Source organism: Panthera leo, chromosome C1 (assembly GCF_018350215.1).
Source record: "Panthera leo isolate Ple1 chromosome C1, P.leo_Ple1_pat1.1, whole genome shotgun sequence".
Taxonomy (NCBI): Eukaryota; Metazoa; Chordata; class Mammalia; order Carnivora; family Felidae; genus Panthera; species Panthera leo.
Window position 1 is genome coordinate 105,911,161 of NC_056686.1, and position 22,620 is coordinate 105,933,780.

At 42.4% G+C, this 22,620-nt stretch overlaps 1 protein-coding gene and 1 pseudogene across 3 annotated transcripts in view; one reads left to right on the forward strand and one right to left on the reverse strand.

The window, feature by feature from the left end:
- Positions 1 to 4,546, reverse strand: part of THEM4 (thioesterase superfamily member 4) — a 35,614-nt gene extending 31,068 nt beyond the window's left edge. For all 3 annotated transcript variants that reach the window (XR_006206723.1, XR_006206722.1, XM_042954015.1), the window contains exon 1: positions 4,281 to 4,546. Coding sequence is in view for 1 of the 3 variants with exons in the window: in XM_042954015.1 (XP_042809949.1) it covers positions 4,281 to 4,442 (162 nt within the window). In the remaining 2 variants the exon portion in view is untranslated. The remainder of the gene's footprint in view (positions 1 to 4,280) is intronic.
- Positions 4,547 to 4,769: 223 nt separating this feature from the next.
- Positions 4,770 to 22,620, forward strand: part of LOC122228731 — a 68,527-nt pseudogene continuing 50,676 nt past the window's right edge.

The window sequence follows — 22,620 nt, forward strand, 5'->3', positions numbered from 1 at the left end:
CAACTATCACCATTTTCAACAGAATATAATCCTTTAAACTAATTAACTTAGCCATTTAAAGTGTTACCAGGGGCACCTGGGTGGCTCACTTGGTTAAGCATCGGACTTCAGTTCGGCTCAGGTCATGATCTTGTTGGGCTCTGTGCTGACAGCTTGGAGCCTGCTTCAGATTCTGTGTGTGTGTCTCTCTCTGACCCTTCCCTGCTCACACTCTCTCTTTCTCTTTCTCAAAAATAAACAAACATTAAAAACATTTAAAAACAAACAAAAATAAAACTGTTTCCAATTTTTTGCTGCTTTAAATGAAAATGTTCATTAGAACATTATGAAAATAGCTTTTTCTCTATTTTGGATTATTTCCTTAGAATCCAGTCTCAATCACGTGGCTTTTAAAGTACATGAATTCTGGGGCATCTGGGTGGCTCAATTGGTTGGTTAAGCAACCAACTCTTGATTTTGGCTCAGGACATGATCTCAAGGTTCCTTAGTTCGAGCCCCATGTTGGGCTCTGTGCTGACAGGACAGGGCCTGCTTGAGATTCTCTTTCTCCTTTTTCTGTCCCTCCCCTGCTTGCAAGGGCGCGCACACACACACACACACACACTCTCTCTCTCTCTCTCTCTCTCTCAAAAAAATTAAAGCACATGAATTCTGGTAATAACTAACAGATACAAGTAATCACAGATAAAATATGGACTGACCAACATATATCAGTTGAAAGGTAGAATAGAATGTGTAGGATTTGGCCCATCCCTAGGTCTCATCTTAAATAGGCAACTGTAGGATGGATCAGTCCCAGCATCCTTTTAAGGACCAGGGTGATAGAGATAACTCAAGAATGACTCCGTTGGCTGTGGGCTCTCCTACCTGATTTCAACTTTGAAAGTGTGGGATTCAACTAAATGCAGTAACTTTTTAAAATCTGCTATACACTTGGCTCTATGCCAGCAACTGGTTAAGACAAAGAGAGAAGACTTAGGCTCTGCCCTCAAGTGCTTGCAGCCTCGGATGTGAAAAATACCCTAACAGAGGTACATACAGACATAGGAGGGACACTCAGGGAAAACTTCAAAAAGATGAGGACTGATGGAGTGATTTCTAAAGGATACAAAGTTCACTAAAGAGAAAGAGAATGTTGCACCAAGCAAAGGTGTAGAGAGATGACACAACGGTGTGACACCTTGGGGGCACTGCCAGGATTTCAGTCTTCATGGATGTAAGGCGCAAAGAGAATAGCAGCCAGATGTGGACTGCAACGTGGAAGATGAAACACACCGCAGAGGCTCTTTGGCCTTAACACAGGGTTTAGATTTCATCTGCTAGGTCAATGTTTTCCAAAGGCCAAAATGAAAGATGATTTTAGGTGGTACAAGGACAATGACTTATGTATTTTTAAATGCATATTATCAAAGGACATAAATAACACATCACACTTGTGACTTCATAAGTTATTCCTCAGGATAAAGCTCATTAAAGAAAGGTAGTCTTTATGGGAATGCAAGCTGGTGCAGCCACTCTGAAAAACAGTATGGAGGTTCCTCAAAAAACTAAAAATAGAACTACCCTACAACCCAGCAATTGCACTACTAGGCTTTTACCCATAGGATACAGGTGTGCTGTTTTGAAGGGGCACATGCACCCCCATGTTTATAGCAGCACTATCAACAATAGCCAAAGCATGCAAAGAGCCCAAATGTCCATCGATAGATGAATGCATAAAGAATATGTGGTATATATGTACAATGGAGTATTACCTGGCAATCAAAAAGAATGAAATCTTGCCATTTGCAACTACATGGATGGAACCGGAGGATATTATGCTAGGAGAAATTAGAGAAAGACAAAAATCATATGACTTCACTCGTATGAGGACTTTAAGAGACAAAACAGATTAACATGAGGGAAGGGAAACAAAAATAATATAAAAACAGGGAGGGGGACAAAACATAAGAGACTCATAAATATGGAGAACAAACTGAGGGGCACTGGAGGGGTTGTGGGAGGGGGGATGGGCTAAATGGGTAAGGGCACTAAGGAACCTACTCCTGAAATCATTGTTGCACTATATGCTAATTTGGATGTAAAATAAAAAATAAATAAGAAAAAGAAAAGAAAGGTAGTCTTTAAAAAATCATGAAGGTGGCATTTGAATGATAAAACACTTTTTTCCACTATGGGGAGCCTTACAAAGTTTTAAGCAAAGCAGTAACATGAATTTAGGTTTCAAAAACCTCTCTCTGTTGTAAAGGATGAATTCCAAGGTGAGAAGAATGGCCCGGAAAGCAGTTAAAAGACTGACGCCAAGATCCAGGTGAGATATGATTAGAAGTTGAACTAGGTGGAGAGAAATGAAAAAAAAAAAAAAAAAAAGATTTAAAAAACATTTAAGATACTGGGAACAAGGAACGTGGAGAGAGACTGATCATGGGGAAAGAGAAGTAGGAGAGCCTTGGATGATGCAATCTGCTTTGCAGATTAGGGTGGGAAGAAGAAAGGAGGTTTTTGTTAGTGTTTGTGTGTGTGTTAGGAGGGGGAAGTGTAGAAGTGGATCTATTAATTTTAGTTACAGGCATGTTGAGTTTAGGTTCTCAGATGAACAGTGTGATGTGAGAAATAAAAACAATGAAAGTTTCAGTTCAAGGGGGTGAAAACTAAGAGATACCTGATGTAAAGTCACTTGTAAATTTTCAGCACAGACTGTATTACATGAGGGATAAATGTTAGGGACAAACATTACCTTTTGTAGCCCTTGGAAGAGGAAAAGTCTTACTTGATCTTTGGTAATATATTTTTCAGGTGGGGCTCGTTAACTGCAGTTATGACTTTTTTTTTAAAGTAATCTCTACACCCAACATAGAGCTAGAGTTCACCACCCAAGATCAAGAGTTGCATGCTCTACTGATTGAGCCAGCCTGGTGCCCCAAGTTATGACTTCTTTTTAATATGTCTCCTTTTAAGATTCAGTTACTGAACAGAAAGAAAAGACTCACAAAGCCTATAAATACTACTATTAAATATTCTCAACACAGATTACAAGGCACCGACTAATTAAAGAAAGGAATTATCTTTGTTGTTGTGAGAGGGGCACTGGACATTATCTTTTCCCAAGTGAAAGATGGTATTGGGTTAATAACCAATCTGCACATTATTCCTTTTTTTGGGTTTGTTTGTTAATTTGAGAGAGAGTGAGAGAGTGCACATGAACAGGGGAGACAGGCAGAGGGAGAGACAGAGAAACCTAAGCAGGCTTCATGCCCAGCATGGAGCCCTATGCAGAGCTTGATACCACACCCTGGGATCATTACCTGAGCAAAAATCAAGAGTCCCACACTCAACCACTGAGCCACCCAGGCACCTTCGCCCACGTTATTCTTTAAAAGGTACAAGAAAGAGCTCAATACAGAGCTGTTCCCTCCTCTATGTTCCTTTAGTACTTCATTTTAGCATACAGTACATTTTTAAAAAATGTTTTATTTATTTTTGGGAGAGAGCTCACAAAGAGAGTTGCGAGCAGCGGCGGGGCAGAGAGAGAGGGAGACAGAGGACCCCAAGCGGGCTCCCCGTGACAGCAGTGAGCCCCACTTGGGGCTTGAACTCACAAACCGTTAGATCATGACCTGAGCTGAACAGAGGCTCAACCTACTGAGCCACCCAGTTGCGCCAGTACATTTTTTTTTTTTTAATTTTACAATCTCATCTTTTTCTCCCAAACTCAACTGAGAGTTTTCTTACTTGTCATAAAGACATCATCAGAGACTAATGCCTTGCATATTGTTGGGGCTTAATTAATATTAATTGACTATGTCAGTGAAGCAAAACATAGGAACACCAGAACAAGCAATATTACCTCATTTTAATCTTACAACAACCTCACCAAAAGTGACAAACTGGTTTGAGGATACAATTTTCCGTCAAGCAGAGACGATTAGGATGAACCTCTAGGGAGAAACACTGCTCTTCTTGCGACCCTACAATGTGATGGTCAAGAGCCGGAGTGCTAAGTCAGACTCCAGCTCCACCAGGCGCCTGCTGTGACCTCGCCCGAACCATGACCCCTTCTTTATTGGTCATCAGTAGCAGCGGGATTTCCCGACCTAATGGCCAGAATCCAGCATCCAGCACGCTGCTTCATACCGGAGTCCCCTCCCTGTCCCTCTCCGTCTTTGAACCTCAGGACTGTAAGTAAGCGACCCCTGCTAAAACCGACGCCTCTGGGGCTGACGTTAGCGTTTACTCTACGGTCAGCGGGCTGATCAACATTCCGGCGCAGTCGTCCTCACCGGGTCACCCCTGACGCAGCCTGGCTTGGCCGCCCGCTCCCGCCGCCCGGCTCCGGGATTCACCCGCGGCGACCACGGGTCCTTCGCCGGCAGAGGCGCGCCTCCGGGCAGGCCGCGCTGAACCGCAAGCGTGCGCAGTCGTGAGACGCAGCTCCGCAGCATGGCTCCGACAGCGATCAAGGCTCGGGTCCGGATTAATGCTGGGCCCCCTCACGCCCGCTCCTCCCCATTCACCGAAGGGGCACGTGACCCCGACGCGCGCCTAGAGGCGGGCGGGGCAGCGGCTTTTGATCTCGTTAGACTCGGCGCCCCCAAGGGGGCAGCCAGCCTTAACCACTTCCCCCGCCCGCCAGACCGCTGGGGCGCAGAGGAGGTAGGCCAGCCTCCCGCGCTAGGCCCGGGAGGCGGGGAGAACGGGCGGCCCCGCCCCACCCCGCCCCTCCTCCACCGCGGTTGCAGCCCATCCCCCTGCAGCTTCCGCGCCCTCCGGCTTCGCGCTTTGGCGCTTTGCGCAATCGTGTTCCCAAGCAGCCTCCTCCTCTTAAGAAGACTTAGGACTCTTGGCAGGTAGGAGCGCACACGAGAAGTGTAGGAATAAGGGCTTGTAGGCCACAGACACGTACCTGGGATCGGGTTGGTACTGATTTGTAGAGAGCCTTCCGGCTGCTAAAAGGGCATTTATACGTTTAAAATGCTCCTTTTCTGCCTCTTCCGCTGCCCCTCGTTCCGCGCCCCCTTAAATCCCGGGGCAGAACTAAAAGTTGAAGTCAGGCTGTTTTCAAATGGAGGAACTCGTAGGATGTGTTCGTCGCTAGCTTTGGAAACAGACCTGAGCTCAAACCCCTTCCCACCTGACACCATGTATGGACTCTTCAGTTGCACCTGGCCTCTGTTTCGTCATGTTTGTTGCGCGTACTGAAAAAAGTGCACCGAAGAACTTTCTCTTTAATTGGGAGTCACGAAGTTAGAAGTTACCTGGAGTTACCTTGTACTTTCCTTAGGAAACTGCCCCGGGCCAGTGGTGTGCTGGCGCTGGCTCATGGGACCAGACTTAAAAATTCAGAGTTTGGCTAGACGATCCTTAAATACTGCCATTATCAAAACTTAAGTTATGTCGCCTTACAATTAAATAATTAAAAAAAAATTTTTTTTAAATGTATATTTATTTTTGAGAGGGAGAGACACAGAGTGCAGGCAGGGGAGGGGCCAAGAGAGAGGGAGACCCAGAATCCAAAGCAGGCTCCGGGCTCTAAGCTGTCTGCACAGAGCCTGACTCAGGACTCAAACTCAGGAACTGCGAGACCATGACCTGAGCTGATGTCAGATGCTCAACCAACTGAGCCACCTAGGCACTCCACTAAATAAATTATTTTTTAAACGAAGGTTTTCGGTACTGAAAACTGTAACTTCCTAATTATTTTACTACTATCTGCTCTTGGGGTTGTTCACCTCTATCCTATTTGTGTGGGGGGAATAGTAGGCACAAATCTTCCTAACATCCACTTTCAGTCACATCACCTGGCGGCTTGAAATCCACTGCCTGGGAGTATTCACTCACTGCACATGAGGGCCTCTTCTCTCCCTTTTATTAAACATTTACCAATATACGACAGTCCTCCTACATCCTGAAGTCTTAAGGCTCTAAAAGTTACTTAAGACTCTAAAAGTTACTCGTAATAGTTATTAAAATTGCTGAACAGCCAGCACATGCTCATTACATAGTGTTTTCCCACCAACACACTTCTGTCACTACTCACATAGTAAAGGTGGAACTCGAGGGACCATTACGGGGAAAGATTTATCAGAGATAAATAAACTTGGCTTTGAGCTTGGCGCTAAGTTGAGAGACCCCTCCCCCATTCTACATTTTTTTGGTGAGTGATTGGTATCTATGACACTAATTTCCCATTATTTCAGTACCCTTTGTTGAAAAGCTCTCCTCATTTAATTGTCTTTGCACTTGGATAAAAAATTGATTATCATATACCTTTGGGTCTATTGCTGGACTCTGTATTCTGTGCCATTGAGCTAGTTAACTTTCTGTGTGTGTGTGTGTGTGTGTGTGTGTGTGTGTGTGTGTGTGTGTGTTTTAAGTTTATTTATTTATTTTGAGAGAGAGGAAGAGAGAGATTCCCAGCAGTTTTCATGTTGTCAGGGCAGAGCCCAACGCGGGCTCCATCCCAGGAACCGTTGAGATCATGACCGGAACTGAAACCAAGCGTTGGACCATTAACGAGCTGAGCCACCCAGGTGCCCCAAGCCAGTTCTTTCTCGATGCTAATACCATACTGTGTTTATTTCTATGGCTTCATAATTAGTCTCAAAATTATTTTGAACTTTGTTCTTTTTCAAAGTTGTTTTGGCTATTCTAGAGATATTTTGCATTTCCATATGAATTTTAGAATCAGCTTGTCAATATCTACAAAAAAGAAAAACCTGCTGTGATTTTGACTTGATGTCTCAGCAAATGAAGTCTTCTTATGAATAAGTTGTATTTCATCAGCAGGTCTTCTTATGAACAAAGTTATATCTTCCCATTTATTTAACTCATGTAATTTCTCTCAGCAATGTTTTGTAATGTGGGTCTTGTACATCTTTTGCCATACAGGCATACCTTGTTTTTTTGTGATTCTCTTTATTGGGCTTTGTAGATGTGTTTTTACAGATTGAAGTTTTGTGGCCATCCTACATCGAGCAAGCCTATTGGTGCTTTTAAGATTTTCTCTTTATCACTGTTTTTTGTTTGTTTGTTTGTTTTTTTTAGCAAATTGGTTATGATTTGCCTTGATGTAATGTTTTCATATTTCTTGTGTTTGGGGTTCATTGAGATTCTTGGATCTGTGGATTTATAATTTTCATCAAGTTTGGAGAATCGTAAGCTGTTACTTCTTCAAGTATATTTTCAGTTCTCCCCCCTCTTCCCTTCTTTTAAGGACTCCAAATACTTGTATATTAGGCCACTTTACATTGTCTCTGAGCTTATTGATGCTCTCTTATTCTTTCCAAATCTCATTATTAAAAATCCCTTTTCTTTGTTTTGTTTTCTATAGTTTTTATTGCTATGCCTTCAAGTTCACTAATCTTTTTTCTTCTGAAATATTTAATCTGCTGTTAAAATTTTTTAATTTTATTTATTTCTGAGAGAGAGTGAGAGAGCGTGCACAGGGGAGGGACAGAGAGGGAGGGAGACACAGAATCTGAAGCAGGCTCCAGGCTCCGAGCTGTCAGCACAGAGCCCAACAGAGGGCTGGAACTCACGAATCTCGAGATCTTGACCCGAGCCAAAGTCTGTCACTTACCCGACTGAGCCACCCAGGTGCCTCTACATGAGGCACCATTTCCTGGTTAGAAATTTAGGAGTCACCTTTGACCTCTCCTTGTTCCACAACCCCTCTCCCCATCCAGTTAGCATATACTCTTGAGTATATATAGCGTATACTCTTGAGTTTACCTTGTAATCCAGTTATCTTTATCTTTTATTTCTTTGTGTTGTCTGATTGCTGTGGCTAGGACTTCCAGTACTATGTTAACTAACAGTGGTAAGAGTGGACATCCTTGACTTGTTCCTGACCTTAGGGTAAAGAAAGGCTTTCAGTTTTTCCCCATTGTGTATGATGTTCACTGTGATTTTTTTTATATAAGGTCTTTATTATGTTGAAGTATATTCCATCTAGACCTGCTCTGTTGAGGGTTTATCATGAATGGGTATCATGGATGGTTGACTATGTTGTACTTAGTCAAATGCTTTTTTTGCATCTACTGAAATGATCATATGGTTTTTATCCTTTCTCTTGTTGATGAATCACATTGATTGATTTACAAATATTGAACCACACTTGCATCCTGGGAATAAATCCTACTTGATTGTTGTGAGTGATTTTTTTTTTTTTTTTAAATTTTTTTTTCAACGTTTTTTATTTATTTTTGGGACAGAGAGAGACAGAGCATGAACGGGGGAGGGGCAGAGAGAGAGGGAGACACAGAATCAGAAACAGGCTCCAGGCTCCGAGCCATCAGCCCAGAGCCTGACGCGGGGCTCGAACTCACAGACCGGGAGATCGTGACCTGGCTGAAGTCGGACGCTTAACCGACTGCGCCACCCAGGCGCCCCGTGAGTGATTTTTTTTAACGTATTGTTGGATTTGATTTGCTAGTATTTTGTTGAGGATTTTTGCATCAGAGATATTTGGCCTGTACTTCTCTTTTTTGGTGATGTCTTTCTCTAGTTTTGGTATCAGGATAATGCTGGGCTCATAGAACAAATTTGGAATGTTTCCTTCCTCGTCTATTTTTTGGAATAGTTTGATAAGAATAGATATTAATTCTATTTTCTTTAATTTTTTTTACTATTTATTTATTTTGAGAGAGAACATGTATGCACACACGACCCAGGGGAGGGGTAGAGAGAGAGGAGAGAGCATCCCTGGGCTGATAGCGTGGAGCCTGGTTCTGGGCTTGATCCCATGTACTATGAGATCATGACCTGAGCCAAAATCAAGAGTCAGACACTCAACTGACTGAGCCACCCAAGCACACTTTAACTCTTCTTTAAAGGTTTGCTAGAATTCTCCTGTGAAGCCGTCTGGCCCTGGACTTTTGTTTCCTGGAAGTTTTTTTTGATTTCTGATTTAATTTCTTTACTAGCTATTGGTCAGTTCAAGTTTTGTTTCTTCTTGATTCAATTGTGGTAGGTTGTGTAATTCTAGGAATTTATCCATTTCTTCTAGGTTGTCCAATTTGTTGGCGTATAATTTTTCATAATATTCTCTTAAAATAGTTTGTCTTTCTGTGGTGTTGGTTATTTCTCTTCTTTCATTAGTTGTCATAGACTCTGGGTCTAAATTTCTCTCTGGTCTAGTAAGAGAGCAGGACGCAGGATGAAAAGTGAGAATCTTGTCTGGGAAAAGACAACAGCCTGGAATATGTGTCCTTGCCCCATTTTTATTAGGATTGGAAGGCTTACAAACATGGTGATGGACATGCACAAAGAGACAATGAATCAGTGAAAATTAACTCATGGGCATGAGGAAAAAGGGGGTTTTGAAGATATTCAGGATTAGGGGTGTGGGTTAATACAAAACAAAATCTTGGCACCGGGCAGCCGGGCATAGGGTTGTTTACAGTGGACATGAGGCACCACCTCAGTTTATCTTAGCTAGCCTAGGGGATGAGACAGATAGGACACATGACCTCAGGGTTAACAAGACACGTTTCTTTTTTTTTTTATTTTTTTTTTAAATTTTTTTAATGTTTATTTCTGAGACCGAGAGAGACAGAGCATGAGCAGGGGAGGGGCAGAGGGAGAGGGAGACACAGAATCAGAAGCAGGCTCTAGGCTCTGAGTTGTCAGCGCAGAGCCCGATGTGGGGCTCGAACTCACAGACTGCGAGATCATGACCTGAGCCGAAGTCGGTCGCTCAACCGACTGAGCCACCCAGGCGCCCCAAGACACCTTTCTTTTGTTAATCATCTCTACTGTGGGCAGCATCACCCACAGCGCAGTGCAGTGGTCTATAGCCCTATTTAACTGTTTACCTAACTTGGTTCTTCCCTCCTGTGAAAGCAGCTTTCTGCTGTAGTACTAAATTGGGGGTAATTTTCACCTGGAAGGGCTGATCTTGCTTACCTCATATAGCTTTGTATTGGGGGCCTTTGCATCCCCTCTATATCTTGGGTGCCTTTGCAACCCCCTGCTCTCTCTTGGGGTCTTGATCTTGTTTACCCAAACTCAGGTGTGAGCATCCTATGGCTTTGTACTTCTTTATGCCTTGTTAACCCATTGGTGTAAGCCCAGGGGATTCCTAAGCTTATTCCCCACAATTAGTGATTTTGTTTATTTGACTTCTCTCTTCCTTTTTTTTTTTTTAATTGATGAGTCTGGCTAGAGGCTTATCAATTTTGTTGATCTTTTCAAAGAACCAGCTTGTGGTTTCATTGAACAGATCTATTTTTTTTTCAGTTTCTATATCATTTATTTTTGCTCTAATTTTATTATTTCCTTCCTTCTGCTGGTTTTGAGTTTTGTTTCTTGTTTTTCTAGCTCCTTTAGGTATGATTGTGTTGTTTATTTGAGATTTTTCTTGCTTTCTGAAGTAGACCTGTATTGCTATAAACTTCACTTATGAAAAAATGTTCATTTACTTTTGAGAGAGAGAGCATGAGTGTGAGAGGGGGACAGAGGATCTGAAGCAGGCTCTGCACTGACAGCCACAAGCCTGATTCAGGGCTCAAACTCATGAACCATGAGATCATGACCTGAACTGAAGTTGGATGCTCAACTGACTGAGCCACCCAGGAGCCTCTAAACTTCCCTTTTAGAACTCCTTTTGCTGCATCCCAAAGATTTGGGACCATTTTTTTGTTTACGTTTGTTTTCATGTAATTTTTTATTTCTTTAGTTAAAAAAATTTTTTTTAATTTATTTTTTAACCATGTCATTTTTTATTTCTTCTTTGATTTCTTGGTTGACCCATTCATTGTTTGCTTAGCATGTTATTTTACCTCCATGTATTTGTGCTCTTTCCAGGTTTTTTTTTTCCTGTGGTTCATTTCTAGTTTCATAATGTGGTCAGAAAAGATGGTATGGTATGACTTCAATATTTTTGAATATGTTGAAACTTGTTTTGTGGCCTGATATCTGTGACCTGTGATCTAGTCTGGAGACTGTTCCATGTGCACTCAAAAAGAATGTGTTTTCTGCTGTTTTAGTATGGAATGTTCTGAATATATCTGTTAGATCCATCTGGTCTAATGGGTCATTCAAAACCACTCTTTCCTTGTTGATTTTCTGTTTGCATGATCTGTCCACTGATGTAAGTAGCATGTTAAAATCCCCTATTATTATATTACTATTGATTAGTTCCTTTATTTTTGTTATTAACTGCTTTATGTATTTGGGTGGTTTCATGTTGGGGGCATAAATATTTACAGTTGTTGTATGTATAGTTTGTTGGATGGTCCCCTTTATTATTATATAGTATCCTTTGTCTCTTGTTACAATTTTGTTTTAACTCTATTTTGTCCAATATAAATATTGCTATCCTGGCTTTCTTTTGACACATATTTGCGTGAGAAATGTTTTTCCATCCCCTCACAGCTGCAGGTGTCTTTGGGTCTGAAATGAGTCTCTTCTGGCAACATATAGATGGGTCTTGTTTTTTTATCCACTCTGTCACCACATGCCTTTTGATTGGGGCATTTAATCCTTTTATATTCAAAGTAATTACTGATAATATGTATTTATTGCCATTTTGTTACTTCTTTTGTGGTTGTTTTTATAGGTTTTCTCTGATAATTTTCTTGCTCTCATGGTTTGCTGGCTTTTTTAGTCATATACTTGGATTCTTTTCTCCTTATTCTTTGCATATCACTGATTTTTGATTTTTGGTTAACCATTAGGTTTTTGATTTTTGGTTAACCATTAGGTTTTTGATTTTTGGTTAACCATTTGGTTAACCATCTTCTGCATATAGTATGCTATATGAAGTTGATGGTTGCTTAAGTTTAAACCCATCGTTACTCCTTTCCTTTACCTTTACTCCTTAGGTATATGGTGTCATTTACATCCTTTTATTTTGTGAATCCCTTGACTGATTTTTACAAATTTTTTATTTTTACTGCTTTTGTGCTTCCTATTTTTCATCCTCTCACTTATGGTCTTCGTTTCTACTCAGGGATCCCCTTAATATTTCTTGTGGGTCTGGTTTAGTAGTCATGAATTCCTTAAGTTTTTGTTTGTCTGAGAAACTCTTTACCTCTCCTATTCTGAGTGACAGCGTTGCTGGATGAGTATTCTTTGCTGCACCTTTTTCCCTTTCAGCACTTTGAATATATCCTGCCTAGGAAGGATGCATTCTTGAATTGTTTTCCCCAGGGCAGTGCACCAAAGTGAGATTCTGGATGGCAAAGGGTGCACGTTGATGGGGGGGGGGGGAGAGACAGGGGGTGAAGAAAGGGGTGGTTAGAAAGAGGACCACTCCAGGCAGATGCAATTCACGTTGCGTTATTACTATGTTGATGTGGTATCTAGAGGTGTTGGGTGGTTTTCATAGTCATTTTAACCAAGTGGCAAGGGAAAGAGTTCTGTCCTCAGTGGCCAGGACTCTGTCTTTCTATTGTATTTTTTTTTTTTTTCATTGCCATTTTCTGTCATATGCTCTGGTCATATTGGGTCCCCTTTCGGGGACTACCCTAGGTTCTTTCCTGCCTCAGGCCTTCTTGTATGTTGTTCCTCTGCTGGCAGTGCTCTTACCCCCAACTCTTCACCTTGCTAACTCCAGCTAATCCTCTGGTGTCAGCATAATTGTCACTTAGTGACACCTTCCTTGACCAAGTGTGTCAGAGGCAACGCTAGGTGCTTTACAGTCAGTATTTAATCTGAATTAGGTCCTCATGATGTTCTCCCACAGTAGCTCTGATTTTTCCTTTCAAGCACTTAGTATAGTTTGTAATTAAGTAGATATTCGTGTGCCCTCTGCCTCCCTCAGGAGGCCGTGCTTTCTCTCCGTCTCCAAGCTCAGCCCTGCATCTCCAGCGCCTGGCACAGTTACTGATAGATCATGGCACTCAGAAAATAGTTGTTGGATGAACAAATAAACAGGAAACATTTGGAAAGAGGCTGGGGACTCTTCCTCTCTTAACCCACCTCTCTAGATTATCTCATCAATTCCCATGGACTTAAACACTGTCTATATATATGCTGATGCTTCCAACTTTTTATCTCTGATTCAAAGCTCTCTTCACTTAGTCATTAGGATAATTGTGTGGGATAACCATTATTACCCCTATTTTACAGATGAAACACAGAGAAAATTATATGTCCTGGTGCTATCATCAAAGAGAGGGTTTCTTAGATGTTAGGATGCACTCCTAAAAAGGTTCTGCCATGTCGTTCTTTTCACAGAGTGCTGGGTCAGTCTTTTTCAACATTGCTTTTGTCAATTTCAGAATTAAAGGCTCCCATAAGATTTGTTATGGTAAAGACACCTGGATTGATGGATCCACCCAAGCTTTTAGATGAAGATTCTGGTAGTGAGTGGGGTCGACTACTCTGGATAAACAGTGTTCTTTACAGAATTGTATTTTAAGAAAGCTTAAAATTGCTTGGTATGCCATGACTAATTAAAAGCACCATTTATAAATACTTATAAATACTCAATACGGATTGATTTTGAGGCACCAACATGTGACTAAAGAAACAAATCTACTTCCGTAGTTGTGGGATTACTGTAGGCCATACTTTCTTTGCTACAGTATGAAACCATTTAGGATTAGACACTAGCCCAAATGCCTTAAGAGTCTTGAAAAGGGAAGCTGCAATAGGTTAATAATGAAACTGTCCCTGTGTAAGTCACTAAGTCCCTGAGCAGGTGAAGTCTGAGGTAAGTCTTGTGGGGCCAATGGGAGTTGGCCCAGTAGGTGAAGCAGGAGAGGGCAGGTGCAGGTGCAGGGTCTCCAGGAGCAGTTCCCAATGCCAGAGGACAGCATGGAATCACTTGGCAAGTCCAGGGAACCATCAGTGGTTTCTGTGGGGGTTGGACATCGGTTAGGAAGGGGATGTAGGAAGAGATGAGGGTGGGGCAGCAGGTGGGGCTTTCAGGATCCTAAAGAACCATCACCACCCACACTAATGTGGTGGTGCTTACCCTAGGCAGTGGGGAGCCACAAGAGGCCTGTTAGCAGAGGAATGACATTATCTGGCCTAGATTTAAAAAAGAAAATGATCACCACGGAGGCTATGTGGAAATTGCATTTGAATCAGGGATATGCTTGAGAGCTGTCTGGGGGCTGGGTGTCAGTGAGGGGGATTAGCGATGGATGCGACCCAGGGCCTGAAGAAAAGGAGAAGTCAGGATGCCATGTTTCTGGCTTGGGTGGGGTATGGTAGGAGGTACTCATCAGAGTGGGAAAAAGAAGTGTGTTTGGGGACAAAGGGAAGAAGGAATATCTGTTGAGTTGGGGATACCCATGGAGATGTCCAACTGGCAAATAGAAAAAGCTTGAGAGAAGACCTGAAAGTGTCTTTTGAATTATTCTCATAGAACACATGGGAGGCCCCTACTAGAGCTGCTGGGGTGAAGCGGGGCCAGCGGCTGGACTGGAGGGGTAGGTGGCAGGGGTGGGTGGCAGGGGTGGGAGCGAGTAGACAGGATGCTGTAGGAATGGGCTGACTGCCCCTTGGAAGCCTCCCTGTGAGGAGAAGGGGGGGAGGGGCAGCACCTGTAGCACAAGAAAGGATTGTTTGTTCTCAAAAATGAGATTCATTTTTTTCTTTCTTCTTCTTTTTTTTTTTAAATGCAGAGAAAATACCAACTCTACAAGCTAAGAACATTCAAACAACACAAGTTATAAAAGTAAAACTAACAACTTGTCAGCCTGCTTTGTGACCAGACTTCTGAGCTGGGGGCCTGGCACCTACCCTTTGGCACTTTCTACATCTGGCCCCTTTTGGTTTAAACCTGCTCTTTTGGGGCGCCTGGGTGGCTCAGTCGGTTAAGTGTCCACTCTTGGTTTCAGCTCAGGTCACAATCTCATGGTCGTGAGATCCAGCCCCACCTCAGGCTCTACGGAGTCTGCTTGGGATCTTCTCTCTCACTTTCTCTCTGCCCCTCCCCAACTCGTTTTCTCTCTGTCTCTACACACACACACGCACACACACACGCACGCACGCACACACCCCACACCCCACCTGCTCGTTCACCCAAAATGAAATGCCATAATGCTGGCAGATGCCCTCACTCCCAGTGCTGCCTCCTCTCTTCCACCACAGCCACAATTCTGAAACCCCACACTTCTCAGCCTGTGTATTCTATCCCCAGGTAATGCTGAATTGTCATTCACTGCTGGATTCAGTGGGGATTTGTCAGGCTTCATCCTACTTGGTGTCTTCTCAGCAGTTAAAAGTATTGATCTCTTTTCTTTAAAGTGCCTTGTCTCTGGTTCTCTTAACTTCATCTCATCCAGGTTTTAACTCCTGAATCTCTGCAAAGTTCCTTTTATGTGGAGTCATCAACTTTCTCATTACATCTTGGGACATGTTATCCTGCTTTCTCTGTTTTTACAGAGTGCAATCTGGCAACCTTGGCTATTCTTCAACCATATTCTGCTAAAAAGCGTGGGTTCAAATCTGGCTGAGTGACTGTTCTTTTTCAGACCTGGTGGATGAAGTCTCCATCCCACACGGCTGCCCCCACTTCAGATACCACCTGCAGATCCGGGCACTCAGGCTACCTTCACTTCTGCCAGCTGACTATAAATCCTGAGGTTCTTGTACCCCTCTCCCCACCCAGTTCAACAACTTGCAGAACTCAGCCCATAGTTACCATGGCAATTTTATTATAAAGGCAGGGGGTGGGTGGAGGGGGTGGTTCAGAGCTTCCCTGCCTCTCTGAGTGTGCTACCCATCCAGCACATCAGGCTTTCTGAGTGTGCTACCTGCCCAGCACATCAGGTTCACCAACCTGGAATCTCTCCTAGACCCTGTCTGAGTTTTTAAAATTGAGATTTCATTATGTAGGCACAATTGATTAAATCACTGGCCACTGGTGTTTGAGCGGTCTCCAGCCCCTTTCCCTTCTCCAGAGCTCACGGGGTGCAACAGAAAGTTCTAGCCCTCCAATCACAAGGTAGGCTCTCCAGTCCTGAAGATATCTAGGGCTCTGCCTTGAGTTATTTCATTAGCTTAAACTATAAAATGTTTATTAAACATCTATATATATTAAGTTCTCTTCTAAGTGCTGGAGAAATAGCAGTAAACAAAATATACAAAAAAAAGTTTTTGAAGTCCTTTATGAATGTTCTGATGCATTCCTCAGAAGTCTGTAGTGTATGGTTTTCATTAAAGAGTGTTTCTTTAACATTGGTCTTTCTCAACATTGCTTTTGTTGACTTTAGAGTTACAAGGTGATCAGAACTAAGGCGAAAAAAAAGGAAAAGCAGATAGGGAGTACTAGAAAGGGAGTAATCAGGGAAAGGACTCCCTGAAAACATGATACTTGAGCAAAGGCTTGGTGAAAATGAGGTTTTGGAGAAAATGACAAGTGCAAAGGCCCTGAGGTGGGAATTTGCCTGGTTTTTAAAGGAATAGCAAAGAGGCCACTATGGCCATATCACAGTGAATAAAGGATAGAATAATATAGAGAGAGCTATTAGGGGTGCCTTGGGTGGTTCAGTTAAGCATCTGACTTCACTCAAGTCAAGAGCTCGTGGTGCATGAGATTGAGCCCCAAGGAAGGCTCTGTGTTGACAGCTCAGAGCCTGCAGCCTGCTTTGGATTCTGTGTCTCCCTCTGTCTCTGCACCTCCCCTGCACACACTCTCTCTCTCTGTTTCTTTCTCTCTCATAAACATTAAAAAAAAAAAAAAAAAAGGAAAGAGCTAATTAATGAAAGCCAAATTACATAGAGCTTTGTAGATCTAAGCTCTATGAGAGCTCTAAGCTATGAGAGATTGTAAAGACTCTGACTCTTACTCCTACCATCACTGGAGTCTTTTCTGTGTAGCAGGGACATGATGTAACTCGTGTGAGCTAATTTAAGTATTTCCCTGGCCACTAGGTAGATAGTCAACAGAAGCAGGGGACTTTCTTCCCTCTGCTCCCAAACCAGTTTCTTCCCTAGCCCATTTTGAAAAGCAATTTCCAACGTTCATGGCAAAAGATCTAGATGGCATCCTGATTCCTCCTTCTTTCCCATGCCTCACATCCAACCAGTTACTACCAGTCAAGGAGACCAGTTAGAAAGTTAATGTGGTCATCCAGATGAGAGAGGATGGTCTCTTGGACCAGGGTGGGAGTGATGGAGGTAGTGACTCTAGATATAGTTTGACGGTAAAGGTAACAAGATTCACTGATGAATTGCATCAGGATGATACCAAGGGTTTGGGCCTGGGCAACTGGAAGTATGGAACCGCCAGCAACTGAGACGAGGCAGACAGTAAGACTTAGAGCAGGTTTTAAGGGGGAAAGATCAGGAATTCAGTTTTGGATGTATTAGGTTTGAGATAGACAAACAGATCCATAGAATAGTGTCACAGACTTTGAGTATGGAGCTCCCTCTTGTCCAGCAAGAGAGTGGATGCAGAATTGAATATGAGAGAGGCTAGTGTCCAGGAGGAGACAAGAGACCCAAACAAGGGTTTTGTCTCTGTACTTATTGAGCTCTCAAGGTTTTACACATGTGATGAACGTGCAGAAGAAACCAATAAGGTAGTGACCGTTAATTTGTGTATGTAAGAAGCAAAGGGTTTGGGGGGCGAGTGGCAGTAGAAGTTGAGATTAAAGCACAATGATATATTGGTGCCAGATGCCAGATGGACAGTGTTTCTCTGTGGGGGATACAGTCAAGTAGCTGTTATCTCCAAAGTGTCAGATTGCTGGAGCATGCTGCCTTAAGGCTAACAAGGCACCTTTTCATTAGCTAACCTTGGGTGTTTTGGCTCTTAATGGCCTCTAACTGTTGGGGGGTTCTATGCTTTGTCTTATTTAATGACTGGCCTTGGGCGCTTTCACCCTGTGGCGGCTTTCCGCCCAAAGCCTTGTTAACCCATTGGAGCAAGCCTACAGGATTCTTAAACCTATTTCCCACAGAATAGGAAAGAGCATGCAGACACAGACTCCATATATATGGACGCCTGCTTTACAACCAAGGTGTCATTGCAGTAGAGCAGGTTAGATAAGTTCTTTTTAACAAATGGTGCTGGATCCATTGGGTAGCCGATGGGAAAAAATGAGCCTTGACCCTCTTTCATACAATGCACAAAAATCAGTTCCATATGGATTATAGGCGTACACAGGAAAGGTAGAACAATAAAACTTCTAAAAGAGTACATGGAAGTAGAGGTCATAAAGATGACCTTAGAGGAGAAATAATATTTCTTAAGATACAAAAATCTCTAACCATAAATGAAATATATTGATAAGTTGAACTTCATTATAGTTAAGAACTTTTATTAATCCATAGATAACCAATAAGAGTAAAAAGACAGGCCTCAGAGAAGAAGATACTTGCAAAATGCATCTGACAGAGGGCTTTGTGTATACGAAGAACACCTTTATGTAATAAGAAAAGGTCTAACAACACACCCACACCCCCTCCCCCACATGCCTGGATCAAGCACATCAGAAGAGAAGATATCCAAATGGTCAATAAGCAAATGAAAGGGTACCAGCTTTATTCATCACTAGGGAAATGCAGATTAACCAATATATGCCTATCAGAATGGCTACTAAAAAAACCCTGACAATACCAAGTTTTGTATTTGTACCAAGTTTTGGAGGAGCAACTGGAATTCTCATTCTCCACTAGTAAGAGTATAAATTGATAAAAATCACTTTGGCAAACTGTTGGGCAGGATCTACTAAGGCTGAACATACACATTCTCTGTGACCCAGCGGTTCCCCTCCTAGGCTTATACCCAACAGAAGTGAGGGAAAGAATGTCCATAGTGGCTTCTTTGGTAACAGTACCGAGATGGAAACCACTCGATAGCCATCAGCAGTAGAACAGGTAAGTTGTGGCAAACTCATACAGCTTCTTTAATACCTTGATAAAGAATGGACTGTGCCTCACACAGCAGTCTGGTTATTTTGAGTTAAAAAGCAATCAAATTCAGCAAGACAATTCAGCAGACTCAGGAAAAGCTCTTTACCTCTCTGACAATTGCCTAAAAAGAATTTGGATGGAGGACCTGCTCCAGGAAGAGAGCTGTCACCATAGATAACTACATGGTACCATGAACTAGGTACAGGGAGGAACCTGGCAAGGCCTGTTTGATCCAAGTCCTCTGTGTCCCATTGTTTCTGAGTGGCCTGGCAAACATTTACTCTTTTGTATCTTCCTGGGAATTGCATTCCTTCCCTTTGAAGTTCTAGACCCTACCTCTTGCCCCTTAGCTCAGGACCACATATACACCTCATGTTGCCTGACCGTTTTGGGGATTCCCTGTGCCTACAAAATTAAATTTGAATTTTTCCTGTTAATCTGTCTCATGTCAATTTGATTCTTAGTCCAGCCAGAAGGACCTTGAAGGGGACAGGAAATTCTTGCTCCCAACACTGTGAATGTCCATAAGGTGTTGGTTTTGCTATCTACTCGCTTGTCTGGTTTTAGGTGAGATTCAGAGATTGAAAAATAGCTGCTGTCACCCCTGCCCGCATCCTTCCAGAATCCTCTATGCTGCAGATACATGCCCTTTGCTGTATAGATATTTTAGATAGACTTTCCATTTTAGAGCATTTTAGGTTCACAGAAAAGTTAAACAGGAAGTACAGAGAGTTCCATGTACCCCTTCTCCCCCAAACAGTTTCCCTTATTATTAATACCTTGCCTTCGTTACAGTTGATGAACCAGTAGTAATGCCATACCTAAAGTCCATAATTTACATTAGAGCTTGCTCTTTGTGTTGTATAGTTCCATGGTTTTTGACAAATGTATAATGTCATATATATTATATTTCTGTAAAAGTTCAAAAGAACCACTTTCTGCTTAGAAACAGTTCACCTGTTTCTGGTACTGAGATGTTAAGGCATGGATGTATACAGGGGTTCTCAGAGGGAATTCTATATAATGCAGTGAATAACACTCTCGATGACATCCTGACTGTATGGATAGGAAAAAGCCTCACAGGACTCTACCATGTAATGTCCCTCAACATAAGCTGATGGTACCCTAGTCCAAGGAAAGAAATTCAAGGGTAACAGAGAGACCCAGTAGGGGAGGCAAAAAAATAAAATACAGGTATATAGCTTTCTGACAGTCTGGCCTATTTCAGAGAAAAATGTATTGCAACTTACATATACTTCAGATAATCCTCCAAAAAAATTTTGATAGAGGGGCGCCTGGGTGGCTCAGTTGGTTAAGTGTCTGACCTCGGCTCAGGTCGTGATCTCACAGCTTGTGGGTTCAAGCCCTGCATCGGGCTCTGTGCTGACAGCTCAGAGCCCGGAGCCTGCTTCAGATTCTGTGTCTCCTTCTCTGTCTCTGCCCCTCCCCTGCTGGTGCTCTGTCTCTCTCATTCCCTCAAAAGTAAATAAACGTTAAAAAAATTTTTGATAGATACTGAGAAGTAACACCAACATTGTGGCTCTGTTTGCTTCTTAGCAGATGTATGCCACTGTCAGATGTATGCCACTTGTCAGATGTCAGATGTCAGATGTATGCCACTTTCTTTCGTTTGAGAAATTAAAAATCTCAGTTTTTAGGCTACTGTTCTGGATGAGGAGAGGTGGGCTTTAAGCATAGTTAATAGTCCACTGACATCTTGCCAGCTTGTGAAGAATGCATTAAGAATAAACACCAGATTTCTGTAGTTTATTACCCCTTTTTGTGCCTTTGTGTGGAACTGTTTGCAGGTATACGTTCCATAAAGTTTGTGGTTTTAATACGTCCAATTAGGCTGTAGTAACTCTGCCTTCCATTTATGTATTAATTTTTTTTTCCTTTCATGTCTTCTGAAAATACCTTGTGATACATTGAGTACACACAAAAGGAACATCATAGAATTTGTTGACAATTTTGTTGAGTATGTTCTTACCAAAACTGCACATTAACCTGAAATAGCCAAAATAACATGTATTAGTTTCCTATTGCTTCTGACAAATCACCACAAACTTAGTGGCTTAAAATAGTGCAAACATAGTTCTGGAGGTCAGAAGCTCAAAATGGATCTCATGGGGCTAAAATCTGAGGTGTCAGCAGGGTTGGAGGATTTAGGACAGAGTCGGTTTCCTTGCTTTTTCCAGCCTCTAGAGGGCACCCTCAGTTCTTGGTTCTAGGCCCCAGCCTGCAACGGTATCACTCCAGCCTCTGCTTCTGTCCTGATACCACCTTGGATTCTTCCGCCTCCCTCTTCACATTTAAGGACCCTTGTGAGTACGTTGGGCCGACACAGACAATTGAGGATAATCTCATTTAAAGTTCCTTAATTTAATCACATCTGGCAAAATCCCTTTTGCCCCATGAGGTAGCATTCATAGATTCTGGAGACTACAATGTGGACATTTTGGGGGACCTTCTGTTCTGCCTACAAGTGTTTTTAGACAATTATCTGTACCTTCCATTGACTTTTATCCTAAATCTTCTCAATTTGTGGTCAGTAGGTAAAATTTTTGGTTATTTATAAACATCTTTTGAGTCATTAGGAAGATTTTATACATCTTTATTTCCCTATATACTTGTGACTAATTTTCCTCAATTAGCTGATCAGTATTGTCTGTCTCAGTACCTAATAGTTTGTCCCTTTAACTGATGACTACTGTCTTACTAAGGGCTTAGCAAAACTTTAAAACTTAGTCTGCTGAGCCTTACACAGTGATAAATTGTTAAACCTTTTTGGTTTCCGAATTGGGTACAGAAGAGGCAACAGATCTATAAAATGAGATCTTGGGACTGTTTCTTCTTCTGTGAAAAGAAGGATAAGATACTCCCTTCCTCTTTCTCCAGTTCTTACATCCATAGCAGGACTAAATGTGCCTGGAGGGCAATGAAGTATGTTTAGTGATGCAGACTAGCTCAAAATTGACCGCTAGGAATACCCGTCCTAGATCTGGAAACCTGGCCTGCAAAATTTGTCGCCATCAAATCGTACGGCATAGAAGAGCGGATGGCTTTTGGATTGTTGCTGTTTGGTGCTCTGCCAAGTAGTACTGTACAGCAGACACGGTAAGAGCGTCAGCTAATGAACAGTGTCTGTGTCCTCCCCTGAGTGGGATTAAGGTCAGAGACAGCAGGTTTCTAGGCACAAACATCTGTTGTGGGACAAGTCTGTAGGTGCATGCTCCTCCAAGTTTCTAGGGCTACGAGAATGAAGTACTGGGAGTTCTAAGGATCCTCCTGGGAAATGAGGTTCGAGTTACAGTGAGGATAGTCCTCACAGGGGAGCGGCAGCTCAGGAAACATGGGCTCTGCCTGTGGGATTTCTCACTCCGGATCAGAAACCACAGGAGCTGCAATGAGCTTCAGCGTGGAGGAATAGGGGAGAAAGGGAGAGAGAGAGAGAATATAAAGAACATGACAGTTATTTACATTTCCTTGACTTCTGGTATCACCAGAGATCTAGAGCTCTTAATGTATTTTTTCTCTTTGGAATGAGGTGATGAGAGCTACCAGGTACTAGACACTGAATGAGGCACTTTATACCCATAATGCCACATTTAATTCTTCACAGCAACCCTATGAGGTCTGCCTTGATATGTCCATTCTAAAGGTGAGGAGGCAGCTCTAAGAGATCAATTAGCTTTCCCAGGATTACAAAACTAATAAGTTATAGAGCAGGAATTCAAACCCAGTCTTTCTGACAAATTTCATGCATTTTAACTAAATCACAACTAACTACACTACAGGTCT